We start from the raw sequence: 19,372 nt of genomic DNA, 5'->3' as shown, positions 1-19,372 counted from the left end.
ATATGCCCCCCCTCCACACACACACACAGGGTAAACGACTACCTGAATAACTGTCCCTTTGCATTGAGCCCCATAAGAAGGTAATATCGCCACCTTGTGGATAATCTATAATTAACACCAACTTCTGTCAGCTCAACACAGGAAGCAGACCTGTGAGTTAGTTGGTCTGAAAAAATGGCAAAACTCCCTGAGGTCTTTAGATATCCAAAACTCAAAGATGACGTAAAGATATAACTAAGCTGAACTGAAACGCTACAAACAGAACATTTTGGTAGAAAAACGACAGATGCGATGGTTCAGCTAGAGAGTGACTGAAAGTTAAATGTTGCTCATGTTCGACAGATCACACTGTGGTTGTGATGTTAATCTAAAATGCGGGGATGCACAGTCCATCCCTTCACCTGTTTTTACAGTTACTTCTGTCACACAGAGCATCTCACACTACTCTATTGACTCAAACCAGTAAGTCACCTTGCTACACAGTGACCCAAAGGCAATTTGCATAATCTGTGGTGAATGATGTGTTTGCTGTCAGCGTTTTTATTCAGCACCTCACCAACCGTGGTGCTTTCAGTGTTTCCAATTCTTTACAGGGAAACATAATGATATAAAATTAGCCTGCAGGCTTCCTACCTGCCTGACAGAGCCTCATTAAGCTGAGTGGAGGCAGAGAACAACCAGCTTTAATCTGCTGCATTGTTCCTCCGACAGGAAGAAACTCTGTGTGTGTGTGTGTGTGTGTGTGTGTGTGTGTGTATGTGTGTGTGCCAAGAAGACCTGTGTGATAGTAATTACTATCTCTCTCTCTGTCTCTCTCTCTCTCCAGCTCTCTCTCTCTCTCTCCAGCTCTCTCTCTCTCTCTCTCTCTCTCTCTCTCTCTCTCTCTCTCTCTCTCTCTCTCTCTCTCTCTCTGTGTGTGTGTGTGTGTGTGTGTGTGTGTGTAGTATAATAACAGGAACAGAGGACTTGAAAAGATGTGTGTACCCAGGAACATGTGTATTACTGTGAAAATGAGGCTGATGATGATGCTGCTGCTGATGATGTGTTGATGATGATGATGTGATGATGATGATGAAGATGATTTGATGATGATGAAGAAGATGATGTGATGATGATGATGAAGAAGATGATTTGATGATGATGAAGAAGATGATGTGATGATGATGATGATGATTATGATGAAGATGATGTGAAGATGATGATGATGCGATGATGTGTTGATGATGATGATGATGATGATGATGATGTGATGATGATGATGTGATGATGATGATGATGATGATGTGATGATGATGTGATGATGTGATGATGATGATGATGATGATGATGATGTGATGATGATGATGAAGATGATTTGATGATGATGAAGAAGATGATGTGATGATTTGATTTGATTTGATTTGATTTTTATTTGTCTCAAACAAGCACATCAAAAGACAAACAATCTATGTAACAAGAAACAAAACAACAATGATACTGTGCAAGTTTGAGAAGGGGCTGAAAGAAGCAAAGCTTATCAAGTTCAGCCCCCCCTTATGGGGCGTTCACACCGAACGCGATAGACGCGAATTGAGCGGCGACTCTACATTGAAAACCAATGTAAATGGCGCGATGACACGCGATTCAGGCGGAGGCGGCGCGAATGGAGCGTCTGGCGCGATGAGACGCGGCGCGAATGGCGCGAATGGCGCGAATGGAGCGTCTGACGCGGCGCGAATGGCGCGAATGGCGCGTCTGACGCGAATGAAGCGAATGGCGCGTCTGACGCGGCGCGAATGGCGCGTCTGACGCGGCGCGAATAAAGTTGAAAATATCGAACTTTTCAGGCGGCATCGCGCCGCGACATCCAATCAGCGACGAGTTCAAGCCGACAGACAGATGAGCTGAGATGGACGGGCTGCATTACCAAACCCGACTCGGGAAGACCGGACCCCGGCGCGACGGGGGCCGTACCGGCCTCACACCGTCAGGGCTGAGCCTCGATCAGAAGGACTCAGGCCCCCGCGCGACACCGGGCAATCGGTCTTCCGTACGCCACATTTCCCACGTCCGCCCGCCCGTCGGACGGGGATTTGGCGCTGGGCTCTTCCCTCTTCGCTCGCCGCTACTGAGGGAATCCCAGATAGTTTATTTTCCTCCGCTTAGTAATATGCTTAAATTCAGCGGGTTGTCTCATCTGATCTGAGGTCGAATGTGGCCCCGACTCTGGGGAGAGGTGCGAGGGACGTGGCTCCCGGAGGAGGCTCACGGACTCTGGCATCGGGTACCCCGAGGCGGAGGAGGAGGGTCCGCCGACGTGACCCGCCGGCTCCCCTCAAAAATGAGCGTCATGCGCGAATGAAGCGAATGACGCGAATGGCGCGAATGACGCTAAAAAAGTCCAAAATGATCAAGCGGCGCGATACACGCGTCTGACGCGATTGTATTCGCGTCTATCGCGTTCGGTGTGAACGCCGCATTACATTGTGATTCATGTCATACATCTGTAGTTCCATACAATTCAGAAGTCCAGTTCTTTATAACTGTCCAAGAGTGTATGTTTGTACTTACTTTTAAATTGTTTTAAGTTATTGCACATTTTTATATCCTCATCTAGTCTATTCCACATTTTAACACCACAAAAATAGATGCTAAAACTTTTCAGGGTAGAATGGATGGTAGATTGTTTAAAATTACAGTTCCCTCTTAAATCATATATGCTTTCTCTGACCATAAACATTTTCTGGATGTTTATTGGTAGCAGCCTATTCCAGGCTTTAAACAAAATCTGACCTGTTTTGAATTTGACCAGGTCCTCAAATCTTAAAATACCCGATTTTAAAAACAACGGATTTGTATGATCAAGGTACCCAGCAAGATGAACCATCCTTATGACTCTTTTTTGTAAAATGCAAATCTTTTGTAAAGTGCTTTTATATGTGTTTCCCCATACCTCAACACAGTAAGATAAGTACGGATCAATGAGTGCATAGTACAGCATTTGAAGTGACTTCTGATCTAAAACATGTCTAGTTTTACCCAGGATTCCAATACTTCTGGATACTTTGGAGCACAAATATTTCACGTGAGATTTCCAGCAGAGCTTGTGATCTATTAAGACACCAAGGAACTTACTTTCGTAGACTCTTTCAATTTCCACATTTTCAATTTTCAAACATACCTCTTGCTTAATTGGACGATTTCCGAATATCATGAATTTTGTTTTGTTTAGGTTTAATGATAATTTGTTTTCAGCAAACCACCACTTTAATTTTAGCAATTCACTTTTGACCATCAATAATAGCTGCTGCAAATCTCCCCCTGAGCAGAAAATATTTGTGTCATCTGCAAAAACCACCATTTTTAAAATATTCGACACTTTCCATACATCATTAATATACAATATAAATAGTTTGGGCCCCAAGACTGACCCCTGTGGGACACCACAGGTAGTGTTCAAGCACATTGACTTATGTTTACCTAGTTGGACAAATTGTTTTCTATTACTGATATAACTTTGTAGCCAGGTGAGTGCAACCCCTCTGACTCCGTACTTCTCCATTTTTCTAAGCAATATCCTATGGTCGATCGTGTCAAAAGCCTTCTTTAGGTCAATGAACACACCCACTGTATATTTTCTTTTATCAATACTTTCTGTTATCTCTTCCACCAGCTCTATCAGTGCCATGGAAGTAGATCTAGATGATCTAAAACCATACTGACTATCATTTAGTAGGTTATGTTTGTCAATAAAATCATCCAGTCTTTGCACAAATAATTTCTCCAGTACCTTTGAGAACTGTGACAGTAAGGAAACAGGTCTATAATTTGTAAATAGATGTTTATTGCCAGCTTTATATAATGGAATCACTTTAGCCAGTTTCATTTTATCTGGGAAGATGCCTGTTTTAAACGATAAGTTACATATACAAGTTAGTGGATCGGCTATTCCCTCAATTATTTTCTTTACCAGTGACATATCAATGTCATTCCAATCTGTAGAAGTTTTGCTGGTACATTTATTTACAATAGCAATAATTTCCATTTTGTCAACAGTTCCCAAAGACATTGAATCTGCATTTCTCTCACCACATTCCATTTCAGCTGGTTTCTTTCCAGGATCTTTTATTTCTTTAGCCAGATTGGGCCCAACATCAACAAAGAAGCTATTAAAACCATCAACCACATCCTTCATTGTAGTAATTTCCCTACCCATATCTGTAAAGTGATCGGGATATGTTTGATTTACTTGTTTTTTTCTAATAATACTATTTAATATATTCCATATATTTTTCATGTTATTTTTATTCTTATCTAATAGTTTGGTATAGTAATCCTTCTTGCATATTCTCATAACAGTTATTAATTTATTTTTATATTTCTTATACCTTAACTCTGCCTCTTTCGTTTTATTTTTTATGAACAGTCTATACAGGCTATTCTTTTTTTTACATGCATTTTGAAGCCCCTTGGTCATCCATGGGTTTTCTGCATACCTGTTCTTGACTCTATACTGTTTAAGAGGGCAGTGCTTATCATATAGATCTGTGAATGTATGATGTAATGATGATGATGATGATGTGATGATGATGATGAAGAAGATGATTTGATGATGATGAAGAAGATGATGTGATGATGATGATGATTATGATGAAGATGATGTGAAGATGATGATCGTGCGATGATGTGTTGTTGATGATGATGATGATGATGATGTGATGATGATGATGATGATGATGATGATGTGATGATGATGATGATGATGATGATGATGTGATGATGATGTGATGTGATGATGATGATGATGATGTGATGATGATGATGATGTGATGATGATGATGATGATGATGATGTGATGATGATGATGATGATGATGATGATGATGATGATGTGATGATGATGATGTGATGATGATGATGATGATGATGTGATGATGATGTGATGTGATGATGATGATGATGTGATGATGATGATGTGATGATGATGATGATGATGTGATGATGATGATGATGTGATGATAATGCGATGATGTGTTGATGATGATGATGATGTGATGATGATGAAGATGATGTGATGATGATGATGAAGAAGATGATGATGATGCGATGATGATGATGTGATGATGATGATGATGATGCAATGATGATGATGATGTGATGATGATATGATGATGATGATGATGATGAAGATGATTTGATGATGATGAAGAAGATGATGTGATGATGATGATGATGATGCGATGATGATGATGATGATGATGATGATGATGATGATGATGATGATGATGATGATGATGATGATGATTGAGAGAGGATGAGGCTGTGTTAATGAGGGCAGTGTATTTCAACAAGAGCTTCTTCATCTCTGTTTGCAGATAAAGCCGCATCAATCTGATCTGGAGGATGATCTGTGATATTACAGCTAAGGTATGAACTCTCACACTGAGAACAATGCCATTAAAAGACCAAAACCAACAAAGTGAAGCCAATGCGAATTGCCTGACAAATGAGCCTACTTCTCATTGATGTATTATCTCAGTAACCATTGTAAACATGAGTTTATGGTCTCAATCGCTTCAAGTCTTCTCCAATCCAGCATGATGTCAATTTTGAAGAGTATGCTCCCATTTTGAGTAAAATAGGTATTTACATTTTTTTTCTAGCTGCAAACTAGAGACTAGAGATGCTCCTGACAAAGTGTCTTTGTATGACCTGCAATGATAATAAAGATCTATCTATCTTGTGATTGACAGGTCGCTACAAGAGCCACACTGTCGCTACCAATGCAATAAAATGAATTGCAAGAATGCAATCGGCAGAATAAAAAGCTAATGAAAGACTTAAGACAAAATCCCTTTGCACTTGTTAGTAACATCTTTTTAAGACACAGATCTTAATTTAGGTATCCGACCAAAAACCCTTTCAAAAAATTACTGTATTACTCTAATGAAAGCCATTAAAATGTGCACACTGATATCAAATCACCTCCGTGTCCGAAACAATGTCCGGCTGGTTCCTGTTTACGTTAGTGGCCCGGGTGGAGCTAGCCGCTAATATCAAGTTCAAGAGAGACTAATTTCAGCGTACGCCAACCTCAATTACCGGTCTGAGAACAACTTCCACTTAACATGTCCCAGTATGAATATAAGGAAGAGTACTTGGAGAAGTTGAAAATCATTCATTAATGGTGCGACTGTTGAGCCATATCAGTAAAACCCCTTAATTCACACAAGCCTGTGATGTAACTTTAAGCCAACTGTTGACCATCTTTTACTTTGCTTCCGCCCTCTGAACTGTCAATCAGAGCCAAGACAGTCGTTGGGCTGAATGTTATTGCACCTGGAAAGACTTTCTTCCTAGAAAGGAATTTCACAAATTTGAGCTAGAAGGAGGATTTTAATGACGAGGTGAGTTTGAACTAACATATTCAGGTACATTCTGTAACGTTTATTAAATATGGACAAAACATAAAAATACAAACTGTCTCAAAAATCAGGCGGTTTTGGTAAACATGGTAGAGGTTTATGTAAGCGAGGTGGCCGATCTTGTCGATGGACAATGACTTGTAGTAACACTTGCCTGGTCCTTTAATATTCGGGGCAGCAGGATGAATTATGTGGGATTGAGTCAAAATAAATGACACTGTATTCATGGCGATGAAGGAACATTGTGGCTCATTGATACGTTTTGAATCGTTTTTAGACAACAAAACTGGTTACATTTCTTACATACCTGGTGAATTTCCATATTTTTCGTCTGAATTTGTGTTCCGAAGAGACATCTTGTTTCAGACTCCTCTACTGTGTTCTTTACAGAACAGAACTGGGATCTTTAGCAGCTGGGATGGAAGACGCTCCAAGGAGTCATTGGCAACATGAACTGCATTGGACTGGCTCTTTTCCACTCCTGAATCTGTCTCTGATCTACCAGATTAATTTGTAATTCACAATGACAACAAAATCCCCAATGTTCCTGGTGTATCACTTCTCTGGTGCTCCATACTAACATATTGACACCTGGGACATAGCTAAACGTCTGTGATTACTGATTTTCTCAAGCACCAGACCCTAACAGTGTTCAAATGATTTCATCCATTTCAGGCCACTGTTGATTTCAACGGTAGCCTAATTTCAAAACTCTATAAATATTTACTTGCAGAGACTTAATAAATTAAAAAATAGCATTGTAGGCTACATGAGCTATTGTTAGATTTGTTATTGTTAGATTCATAGTTTTGTTTTAGTTTATTATATTATATTATACCCAGATTGAAAAACGTAAATTTTCTGTATGAAAGACATAACCTGGTACTATTGTTCTATCCTTGCCCCACTGTTTGACTCCATTCTGATAAATGCTAATAAAATCAGTGTGGCGGCAGCTGGCAGCTTTTTATCACACAGTTTATCTTCATCGGGTGTGTTGTAATAAGATGTGTAAACAACGGCATGGTTCTTTGTTAAAGGTGCAGTTAGCACAGTATATGACTCTCGGGGTTGCATAGTTTAATCTACTCGCAAAATTGGTGATGGACAGACAATTTCCTGAAATAAAGATGAACTACATGTAGTGCATATAAAAAGGAAGACCATAGGAAATATAGCTAGTCGTTACCACTACTTCAGGTTAGCAACACTGTTAAATTAAGCTAACTGATTTATGTAGCAGCTAAATGAGTTTTTTTTGCCTACACACTCAATTTTTGTAGTTCAATACCTTTGGTTTGGGCTAGCTGCTAAACACTTTGTATGGGGCTACCTAATGATTTAGTTCAGCAGTTTGAAACCATGAGACTCTCATCTCAGCATAGTTTTGATGACATGACTATTTGGTAAAAACGATTACCCGCCAGTGTGTTGGACAGCGTTCCGAGCTACCCTCAGCTCCACAACCTAATCAACCCGCATTTGGTGTTATTTTGGTGTTAATTTCAGACCCTGGCCGTACATAAGTTTGCAGATCAATTCAGCAGCAAATAGTTGGTTTAGGATAGTGTAACAAAGAACATTGTTTGGTTGAAGTTTGCTTAAGGACCAGTTTGGCATGTAAAACATGTTAGGTTAGGTTCAGGATAAAGAAGGCTAAATAAATGCTATGTACGCTAATGGAACACTTCTCGAGCATAAACAGTTGGTTTAGGTTAGCTAGCAGGTCAGTTTAACACAGAAAATCATTTCGTTCTGGTTAATTTACAGATCATTTTAGCAGGTATATTTTTTTGGTTCAGATGAGCTAAATTCAGTATCTAAAATAAGCTAAAAGTTCAGTTTTATCTTCATGAGTAGTTACTTAATGTTAGCTAAGGGATCACTTCATCAGAGAAAACAGTTTCAGTCAGGTTTGCTTATGGATCTGTTTTGTGTAGGTTAACAGCTAAACAGCTTCAAGGTACGCATTAGGTTTTAGTCCAGGCTCAATGGTTAATTGATTGATCCTTGTTTAATCATGAACTGCCAGAAGAGGTCAGAGTTGACGAGTTGTCATCATCAGCCAAAGACTGAAATGAGGCCACCCATGTTTAATGTAAAAGGACCAGGGCCTTTTTCCCAGCCAGATGATAAAGCATGGGGTCATTAAACCGAACCTGGTACAACATGAAATCTATTTGGTGTTTCAGTGGTTCAGCATTATGTTTGGGTTCGGATTAACAAGAATGTTGAATAACCTACTATTTGTTTTTCAATGGTGTCAAAATGGTAGTAATTTATTAACACATCCCTAAAATGGCACACTTTTGTACAACGGCGTATTAGGGCCACTGTAGGGGAAACAACAACAACAAAAAACAATTATATAACATTTTGAGAAAAAAAGTTGCAGATTTGTGAGTTTATAAAGTAGCTATAAATTTGCTACTGGTTGTCATAGCAATGGCAAACATCCGGTCAAGCAACTTGTTTACTTCCTCTATGACAAGTGAAAGCTGCTGCTAGCATCTTAGCCTGACCACCCGATCAATAAACACCCATAAGATGACAATTTGGCCCATATAAAAAAGACAACAATAACCATCAACAGCCATCATCCTAAATACCTTAACAAGGTGTTGTTACACGTTGTAATATATTAATTAGAAGAATAATTGTGTACATTCATAGGGAGTTAGCTAGAGATGCAGAGTGTTAGCATCGTAATTAAGTAGCAAATTTGCAACTTTAAAATCGGGTGGTTGGGCTAAGATGCTAGCGGTAGCTTTTACTTGTCATAGAGGAAGTAAACAAGTTGCTTGACTGGATGCCGTAGCTATGAACCAGCATCGTAATAAAGTAGCAGATCTGTGACTTTATAAACTTGCAAATTTGTGACTCTTTTTCTCGAAATATTGCTAACCTCTCTTGGCTCTGTTTTGTTTTTCTTACAGTAGCCCTAATACGCCGTCATTCTTTTTCTTACAGAAACGATGCTGTTCGTTTTTTCTACATCCATTCAACGCTTAGATGTTTTGAATTATCTTGACGACTATTGGTCAGACAATTGGAATGAATATCCAGGTTCCCCAGAGGACAGATGTGAATGTTGTTGTTGCCATCCAACCCCTACCCATGTGTTTACGCCATTGTACACCACAATGGTCCAATGTCAGACTAATTCCTCGTAGCCGTGTCATATTTTACTTTATATTTACTTACTTCATGTTCATTTCACCAGATTGTGGGTGTCTGGTTTTATGGAGATCAAAGCCAAGAGATGAAAATGTTTCTAAAGCCTCTAGCATGTTTACAGGATAATTATGGACAACTGTGACTGACTGTGAATGTGTTTAAAGCCTTCATGTAACATATTTGTCAGTTTAAAAAAATTACAGTTGTAAAATATTTATGTGTATTAGTGGCTCTTTATACTTAAACAGACAAACATGTTTGAACAAGAAGTCCTGTAACTGCAGACCACAGAATGGTTTAGGAAACACATAATTTGGCTTCACTATATTTTCTGCTGTTGGTGGTACTTTTGTGTTTGTCCTCAGTGCTAAATATTATCTATTTCAGTGTAAGTGTAGTAAAGGTATTTTTCATAAAATACATGTGTGGTTGAAACTTTGTGTGTGTAATATAATAATTTGATTTCACATGTATGTGTGTGGGCTGTTTGGTGGTGTAGTGTGTAGCACCGTCAATCCAAAGCATGGGTTCTCTCCGGGTTCTCAGGCTTCCTCCCAAAGTCCAAAGACATACAGGATGGACCTGTCTGTCTCTACATGTCAGCCCTATGATAGACTGGTTACCTGTCTGTCTCTACATGTCAGCCCTGTGATAGACTGGTTACCTGTCTGTCTCTACATGTCAGCCCTATGACAGACTGGTTACCTGTCTGTCTCTACATGTCAGCCCTATGATAGACTGGTTACCTGTCTGTCTCTACATGTCGGCCCTGTGATAGACTGGTTACCTGTCTGTCTCTACATGTCAGCCCTGTGATAGACTGGTTACCTGTCTGTCTCTACATGTCGGCCCTGTGATAGACTGGCTACCTGTCTGTCTCTACATGTCAGCCCTGTGATAGACTGGTTACCTGTCTGTCTCTACATGTCAGCCCTGTGATAGACTGGTTACCTGTCTGTCTCTACATGTCAGCCCTGTGATAGACTAGTTACCTGTCTGTCTCTACATTTCAGCCCTGTGATAGACTGGTTGCCTGTCTGTCTCTACATGTCAGCCCTGTGATACACTGGTTACCTGTCTGTCTCTACATGTCAGCCCTGTGATAGACTAGTTAACCGTCTGTCTCTACATGTCAGCCCTGTGATAGACTAGTTAACCGTCTGTCTCTACATGTCAGCCCTGTGATACTGTAGACTGGTTACCTACCTTCGCCCAATGGGATCTGCTCCAGCCCCCTGAATACAGGATAAGCGGTAGACGATGGATGGATGTGTGTAGTGATACATGGTTTAATTCAATACAAAAAGTAATATACAATAATTGTGTTGCTCCATGGATGACAGCGGTCCTTCCACTTCTCCCAATCTAAAGGGATACTCAAATAAGGTGCGACTCGATGAGGTCAAAGGTCAGACAGACTACTGGCCTGAATCTCATGAAACATTGGTGGAAGGGTGTAACATGGGCCAAGGAAGAACCCACTAAACATTAGAGCAGACCCAAATCCTGAACAGAATACGCAAATGATTTTTCTCTTCCATTAACATTGCGAGATAGGGTATAGCCTTGGCAGAGGTTTATTTGTGTATTTAAAGGATCCTCATCAGTTCATGTCATCAGCTAATCTTCCTGCGGTCATACAATATATAGCTCCTTAAATGTTGAACACAAATTTCATTAATATTCATGTTCATTCAGTCCACACTGTACATAGTCATTAATATACAAAGATGAAAACAACTAGCACTGCATATTCTTTTAAATGAATGATTTACTTTTTTATTAAGCAGATATGGGATAAAATATTCCAGTTTGGTTCGGCTTTGTGTTCCTAGTTGTTTCTGCTGGTTAAGTGTGTTATTAGCCCCACATATTGTGTTTTTGTTCCCTTATTCTGAAAAAGACAGTAGTCCTACTAAGCTGTTTACATGGCTGATAAAAATGAATATTCCACTACATTCCTGTTTACATGAAGCTGTTTATATTCCGATTAATGTAAAGTTAGTTGTCTTTTTCCCTATTCCAGCTTCATGGATTCATTTGAGGAGCTTGCTGTCACAAACCTCTCCAGAGCCGGTGAATTCCATTGAAGCCATTCTCTGTTTCATGGGTTGACACCCTAACATGTTGTTTATCACGTCAAAACACGGAAGAGTGGAACACCAGAGGGGTATTCCATCAAACTCGCTAAGCGCAAAGCCGGGCTAATTTCGATAAGCCTCGCTACCTTTAGCGAGAGTTTCGTTCCATCAACGTGACTTGAGGCACTCTCCGCTAAGTAACCATGGGAATTTATCCGACCAAACTAGCCTGCCCCGGGGCAGGCTAACCATCAGGCTTACTTTAGCGGGGGTTTCAGAGAAGTCCGTCTGTCGGAAACAACTGTACCAGCAGAAGGTTCCGCCAAGCCTAGTCCTCGTGATTTCGTCACGTGAAAGACCAAAAATTACCAAAATTACATATATGAAGTACAAACAGACTATATTTTCATCAAGCGTCTAAAAATACATGCTTGCAATTAAAAAAATATGAATAAATCGTTTATTTTGTTTAAGACCGACTGGCCATATTATTATTTAAAGCCCCCAGTTGGGTGAGTGGTGATGCACCTGCCCTTGAATGTGGGCGTTGCAGGTTCACATCCCAGCGAGGGATGTGTGTTTTGTTTTGTTTTTTTGCCTGTCTTTAGATCAGAGAATTAGACCAACATTTTACCTTAACTATAAACCTTACCTATAAATATGTCATACAATTTCCCGAGAACCCAAATATAACTTGCAAAAACATGATAGGCATAAAGATGTTATTATTAATAGCATGTTATAGATCCCAATGACAAAGGCATTGCTGCATGCAATTTTCAGCCACATAAATTCCTTTCAGGTGAGTTCATTAATAGGTTCATCGAATGTGTTCATTGAATTGTTGAGATAAATGAGTTGGTCAATGTAGATGCATTTACTAGGCCTATCTAAAAAAAGACAGAAAGAGAGAGAGAGAGAGAATGAGAGAGAGAGAGAGAGAGAGAGAGAGAGAGAGAGAGAGAGAGAGAGAGAGAGAGAGAGAGTTCCAGCCAAAGAAATAAGTTTCACAAACTTCCATAGTCGGGAGTTGAACCGTGGCCGGCCGCGTGCAAAGCCGGCGCGTTACCTCTACACTGTCCTCACGTTCAGGAACTCTTTGTCAGTGTTATATTAGAGCAATTCTTGCCCAAGCAGCCTCGCGATTTTTATTTATCATTACAGTATTCCCTTTATTGGTTATGATGGGTTTGTATTCCTCGTACAGTTCCATCAATAGTTTTTGCTCTGGTCTTTTCTGCCATTTTCTCGATGATTCGACATTCACGGTTCTGGTCTGGCTTCATATCCCGTGAACGGCGTAACACAAGACAACTTTAACCTGGCTTGAATTAGCCTCAACAAGGCGCGGCTGAAATGCGTTAATGGAACGGGTTTAGCCGCAAGTGGAAGTTGGCGTTAGTTCTAACCAGGCTTAACCAGGTAAGCGCCGCTTTAATTAGCGAGTTTGGTGGAATACCCCTCTGGAGTGTATTGTGACATTTTGCTGCGTCAAAATGTTTTTCTCAAAATGTTTTTCTCAAAGTGGTTTGTGTTGAAGCCACAAAGATGGAGGTAAATAGGTGTCATAGTGAAGGTGATCAACATACCAGACATTTCTAAATCTGAATATCTGAATCACGACTCGTTATAATATTGTCATGCAGAATAACAGAGAAATATGGGCGTGCGTATAAACCTTTTTTATATCCGCAATAAAGAACCAAAGATATGTTTACGTTTCAGAAGTGTTTGTAAACAGCAAAAATGATCCCACAATAAAAACAGAAATCATATGACAACACTAAGAATGACTTTCCATTCAGGCTGCATAATACTTTGTTGCCAGTGGTTTAATTAAATCAGTGGAGTGTTATCATGTATGCACTGTTTCATCACAAATACTGGATCACATGTTGTTGACAGAGGGGAAGCTGCACTCTCTTACCTAGTGTTATTGATTCATTAAAGCCAGGGCAACCTTTGACACAGGTCTGCTTATGCAGTGCATGCTGGGTAAGTGGCTCGGAGCAGTGACGGTACAACTGGTTGGACTGGTTTATTAGAGATCTGAAGTTGCAGCAGCAGAGAGGCGTGCTTACACAGAGGTAAGGCTGCTCAAACTGACACAAGACTGAACTTTCATACAATACTCCTACATGATTTATGAAGAAGTACAAAGGATCACCAGTTTATGTCTCCAGAAGGTGGATTGAAATGTTCTGACGCAAGTATCCAAGGTCCATGTTTGTTTAGGCAGAATCCTAAAAAGGATCTTTGTTTGAGTTCCTCCCTGTTTGGGTTGAGAGCTCTCGTGGTTTCTTGGTATGCAGAAGTCACATTTATTTTAAATAGCTACGCTGCCTCTATGTCCTTGAAAATAAAATACTACCAGAATGCCACATTCACATTCACATGACAGCTTGACAACTCTGATTGTTGGGGATCAGGATATTTTGGGCAAGGTGAGAGTTAAAGGTAAAACTGGCTGAAAGTCCTTGGACACAGAGCTTTAATCTACTCATCCACCATTCATAGTTTAAACAAAGCCTTGAAATATTAAATCACTTATTCCCGAACACTGGGTCTTTGCAGATTTGTAGAATTTCTTCTAATGTTTTAACATGTATATCTGCAGAACACATATCAGCCACACGAGGGAGCCAGAATGTTGGTATTGTTCTGCTAGTTGGAGCTGACTTTGCAGCTGATATGAGGGGTCGCTTCCATTCTGTAAGTTGAACTGATGAGAGGAAATGAAAATAATGAGAGTCTGTTCTCCCTGAATGGATTTATTTGGTCTCATTAATAAAGTATTTATCGTGTTTAGGTTTTCAACTGATAAAAAAGAAGTTGTGATTTATCAAATGTATCTCTTCTGAATGGCTGCTTTAATTATTCTAGATAATATAAGGTGAAATGGCTGTAAAAATGTTCAGTAATGTTCATTTATACACACGTTGACGCTTCCCCGATGTATAGAAAAGACCTGTTGTGAAATGGGTTGTGATGGTTTTGTAATTGTTTAAAATGTGAGTAAACAAATTGGGAAATACTGGCTTAAAGAGATTTCTGTGACACAATTCAAATATGTGCAACATAATCATCTTAATTCTAATTTAAAAAGTAATTTGGATCATTTTTTCTGAGGCTTTTCTATTTAAATGTTTTTACTGAGAAGTCTAATTTGCCTAAAAAAATCCCATTATATGTGGGAAACCAATCATATCAATTTGCTTCATGGGGGCTTGAATCAAAATCTGTGACCGACCAAACTCCAGGCAGTCAAGTTGAGTTATGGGCATTCTATGAATTTGTCCTATTGATGATGGATAAGCCTCTGGGAGCAAGGGGCTATATTTCCGGGTTCCACTGTATCCAGGGGAGGCTAGACGTTACTTGTAATTCATTGATCCATATTGTGGTATCATGAAGCCCATTGAGACTCTAAATGTAACTGAAGGTCCTGTGAGGGAAATTGCTATTTAATCATGTATGTCTGTGGGCAAATGTCTGTCTGTCCTCAATGCGTATTGCAGGACCGTTCGCCACCAGGGATGTAGGATAGAACAATGACTCTTTGATCATTTACATTTACATTTAGGTCATTTAGCAGACGCTTTTGTCCAAAGCGACTTACAATAAGTACATTTGTCAAAAGAAGGAAACAAAGAAACCACAACGTATCATTGCCGATAAAGTAAGAGCTAAAAATAGAACAAGTGTTAGGTCCTCATCTGAGTAAACTAGTACTTCAAGAGCAACAGTGCTACGATCAGAGTGCTATAGGTAAGGTATTTTATTTTTAAAGGAGTCATCACCTGGAAATCGCAATTTCTCTTGTTAAAACATGCATATCTGTGTTTGACCTCAGTTGAAACTTGCCTGAAAGGCTGGAGTTTGAAAGTGGCGCCGTTTTTTCGCTTCTGCTCTTTTTCCGAACAGGAATAGCACACAAGGGTGTGCATTCCTAAAGCACGAGATTTTGATTCTGCGCCTTCGGTGACGTCACCGTGGCGGCTACTTGCATAAGCCCACCCCTCTTTCACCACCCAACCGCGCCCCGTCCGCTACCTGAAATCGCCGAAGCGCCGCCATTATGTTTTGGAGTCTGCATGCAGGCAAGCCCCCCCGGCTCTGTCCTTCCTGCGGCGAATCAACGCGCGCCTCATTACATATTATACAATGCACATCCGGACCAGTCAAAACCTCGCGCGTAATCTCGCGTGATAAAATCGCGGTACGAAAAAGGGTCAGAACAAGCTCAATGTTTCATAAAATTTTTTTTTTTTTTTTCTAATAAGTTTTACGAATTGATCCAAAGCGATCCAAGGGGGGCTGGATACGTATAAAACCAGGTGATGACTCCTTTAAAAAAAATTTGGGGGGGGGGGGGGGGGGGGGGTGTTAGTGGGTCATCCTATGTAGAGTCGAGGTGAAGTCTGAACAGGTGATCAAACACAAGGTCTGGGGAAACCTGGAACGGGGGCTGTAGCATGCCAGACCTGTATGTAAATTCAATTGCATAATAAGTCCCGGCAGAACATGTGACTCGTCAGTCATTCCTGGGTCACACTGGGAATGGCTCATGCTGCAGCTTTAAAACATCTTCAGAAGATTCGGATATTTGTCTGCTGGTATTTCATTGCCAAACTCTCACCTGCACTAGACTAAACTGATATTTCAACTTTAACGACCTACAGGTGAAGGTCACTTGTGCACCCCTGTCCAGCAGATCATGGCGGCAGTAGAGTCCGGCCCTTTGACCACTCACGTGCTGAACACTGGAGACGGCGTCCCAGCAGCCAGGATGGCCCTCAGCCTGCACTGGCTGGACTCCAGGTTGAAGGTCTGGAACATGCTGAGTGTCGGGTAGGTAGGGTTCGAACCCATGGACAAAATACATCACTGCCGTGCTTAAACTGTAGCAAAGGCCCTGGGAAAATAAGAATCTGTAACTTTGTAAATTAGCGCTAACCCTTCCTTGATTTATCCATAATTATTCAAATTTAAATTGTATTGACTGTATCCGTTATTTTAGTGTGAAACCTCTCAGTGAATTACCACCAACACAACTTTTAGCTCGGCTTGCTAGCTAACTAGCTAACTTAGATATGTTTCATCACAAATGTAACGTCTTTTACCTGATCTGTTTTATCCTAGGGCTGCTCGATGAATCAAATTTTAATCTCAATTACGATTTTGGCTTCCAACGATTATGAAAACAAGATAATCAAAATAAAAAGATTATTCCGCTGCATTCCGTTCCACAATGATGCTCTCGTGTCATGTGTTATAAATCCAGCACACTCCTTTCCTTTACAGTGGTGCGCTTTCACCCCCCCATCCCCCTACCGCTATTCCGTCCGTGTTTTCGGCATCGCGGGAATCATAGGACTCTAGTTTAAAGTCATTTATTCATGGAGACTGTTGAGTCTATCAGTACGAGCCTGCACAAGTCAGAGGTGTAACTTTAAGTCAATCGTTGATCTTCTTTATACTTTGGTTTCACCCTCTGAGGTGTCATTCACAACAGAGCCAAGACAGCATTGGCTAAATGTTGTTACGCCTGGAAAAATAGTTCCTTAGAAGAATTGAATTTTAAAGTGGAATTTGAGCCAGAAGGAGGATTTTAATGAGGTTAGTTTAACTAACCTTTACAAACATGTTCAGGTACATTCTATAACATTAATTGAATATGGACAAAAATCAAGCAATTTTGGTAAACATAGAGGTCTATTTAAGCTAGATGGCCGACGTTGACGATGCAGAGTGACATGTGGTAACAATGGTATGGTCCTTCAATGTGTTTTAGGACAACAAATGAAGATGGCCGCTGCTCAGGGCTCATCAGCCGAGAAGTGTTCAACCCTGGCATGTACAAGCTTCGATTTGAGACGGGTTCATACTGGGAGAATTTGGGCCAGACCTCCTTTTACCCATATGTAGAGGTGAGCTTCATGATGTTGATGTACTTCAGTACACAATAAATAAAAGCCCTATTACTTTTAGGCGTTTAAAATAACTTTAACTTTGAGTCACTTCTCTCTGACTGAGCAAATCACTGGAGCAAACGTTCTTTTACTGGGGAGATATCACCATCTATAGGTACACCCTAACATGCTACTACAATACCTAAAGGAGGACCCTAGAATACTTCCTTGATTTATGAATGAAGCAGTACACAAGTTGAAGAAGCAGCTCTGTTTGTTGGACCAATCAGTAATGGTCATCCCTGCTAACCACATCCTGATATCCCTGTACTTCCAGAATGTACTACTCAACAACCAGGGCCTTTTTGGGAAATAGAATTAACTGAAGTCTATCAAGACCCTGGACCCTGGCAGTCAAAATTAGTTCCTCAAAATGTTGCTAGTCCCTGGAGAAAGTTTTTGCTTTTGAAAGAGTGCTCATGATGAGACCAGGGACATTACGATTTAAAGACTGGGGGGGTTATATATATATATATATATATATATATATATATATATATATATATACTGTATATATATGTGTATATCCAAAGTAAATAGTAATAGTTTATTTTGGCATCAACTTTGTAGATATCATTTTGTTGTGTTGTCTGTGTGCATGTGTTTCCAGGTTGTGTTTACCATCACCGAGCCGGAGCAGAGGTTCCACCTCCCCCTGCTGATGAGTCGGTTCTCCTACAGTACCTACAGAGGAAGCTGAGAGCTCTGAGGACTTGGCAGTTTTTGGAATGGCATACTCATCGTCATTAATCTCATCTTCAGTGCAAAAACATAATTTAAGACTTCACTTTGGTCCACTTAAGATCAAGTGAAGTTATTATACTGCTTAAAGTTATAGCCTACATGTTAAATGCATACCAGTATTAACCTGTAACATCTCTTTATTTGATGTTTTACTTTATTTATCGTAACACTGCAAACCTAATTATAATGCAAACCACCTGTGATTTTTTCACTGATATTGAAAGATGTATAGACTGTCTGTATCTGTGTGAATATGAAGTATAAGCAACTGAAAATATGGTCAAAAGAGTCAGTCAAGTTATTTGGGGGTCATTATTATTGTTATTTGCGAGACACCCTATAGTGATTCTATGTTTTCTTATTATTTCCTCTGCCATTGAAGTCTATGGCAGCCCATAGAACGCCTTGGTAAAACGTGCTGAAATTTGGCTGAAAGTTTCGGACCACTGTACTGACCACTCACACTCATTTACGGACCTCTAAACCAGGCCGTCTAGCGCCACCAACGGGCCAAAATTTGGCCGAAAATTGAACCGCTTGGTCAAAAGTTATGAAATTCAGCGGACAGATCCGGGACTGTTCCATGATCACTCTCACCAATTAACAGAACTCTATGCCCAACACTCTAGCGCCACCAATGGGTGAAAGTTGGACATGCATTCCTGACGTGGACCTTGACCCATGCATCTGATTTTCACAAGTGAGGTAGCGTTGTGATCCTTGGATCAACCCAAGTTCAATGATACATGGCCTGTCACTTTCGGCCATATTGGATCTCCGCCATATTGGAATATCTCAGAAAGCTTTAAAAATCTTCACGGGTGACAAAGATTTTTCAATTTCAAGTTTATTCTCCTGTGAGAGGCAATTGAAAATGGCGGCAAAGCCGCCAAACAGGAAGTGGGCTGACGTCTCACCGATGCTTTGACTCAATGTAACCAAACTTGGTACCTGGAGTCAAGACACTGTCCCAATCACTCACACCAATTTTCAGG

At 40.3% G+C, this 19,372-nt stretch overlaps 3 protein-coding genes across 4 annotated transcripts in view; 2 read left to right on the top strand and 1 right to left on the bottom strand.

Annotated features, from left to right (window-relative positions):
- Window positions 1–11,749, top strand: part of LOC311019166 (RNA-binding Raly-like protein) — a 109,538-nt gene extending 97,789 nt beyond the window's left edge. For both annotated transcript variants that reach the window (XM_084018419.1, XM_084018420.1), the window contains exons 7-8: window positions 5,354–5,405; window positions 11,607–11,749. In XM_084018419.1, the coding sequence (XP_083874545.1) occupies window positions 5,354–5,392 (39 nt within the window). In that variant the 3' untranslated portion in view covers window positions 5,393–5,405; window positions 11,607–11,749. The remainder of the gene's footprint in view (window positions 1–5,353; window positions 5,406–11,606) is intronic.
- LOC311019147 (voltage-dependent calcium channel subunit alpha-2/delta-4-like) overlaps window positions 1–19,372 on the bottom strand; it is a 155,540-nt gene that overhangs the window by 24,512 nt on the left and 111,656 nt on the right. The gene's annotated exons all lie outside the window — the stretch shown is intronic.
- On the top strand, window positions 13,621–18,665 carry LOC311019176 (5-hydroxyisourate hydrolase-like). The gene is made up of 4 exons (XM_084018433.1): window positions 13,621–13,748; window positions 16,344–16,512; window positions 17,456–17,591; window positions 18,244–18,665. The coding sequence occupies exons 2-4, from the start codon at window positions 16,379–16,381 to the stop codon at window positions 18,331–18,333; spliced, it is 360 nt and encodes a 119-aa protein (XP_083874559.1). The 5' UTR covers window positions 13,621–13,748; window positions 16,344–16,378; the 3' UTR covers window positions 18,334–18,665.

Source organism: Eutrigla gurnardus, assembly GCF_963514095.1.
Source record: "Eutrigla gurnardus genome assembly, chromosome: 9".
NCBI lineage: Eukaryota > Metazoa > Chordata > Actinopteri > Perciformes > Triglidae > Eutrigla > Eutrigla gurnardus.
This window is presented reverse-complemented; position numbering and strand designations above follow the sequence as displayed.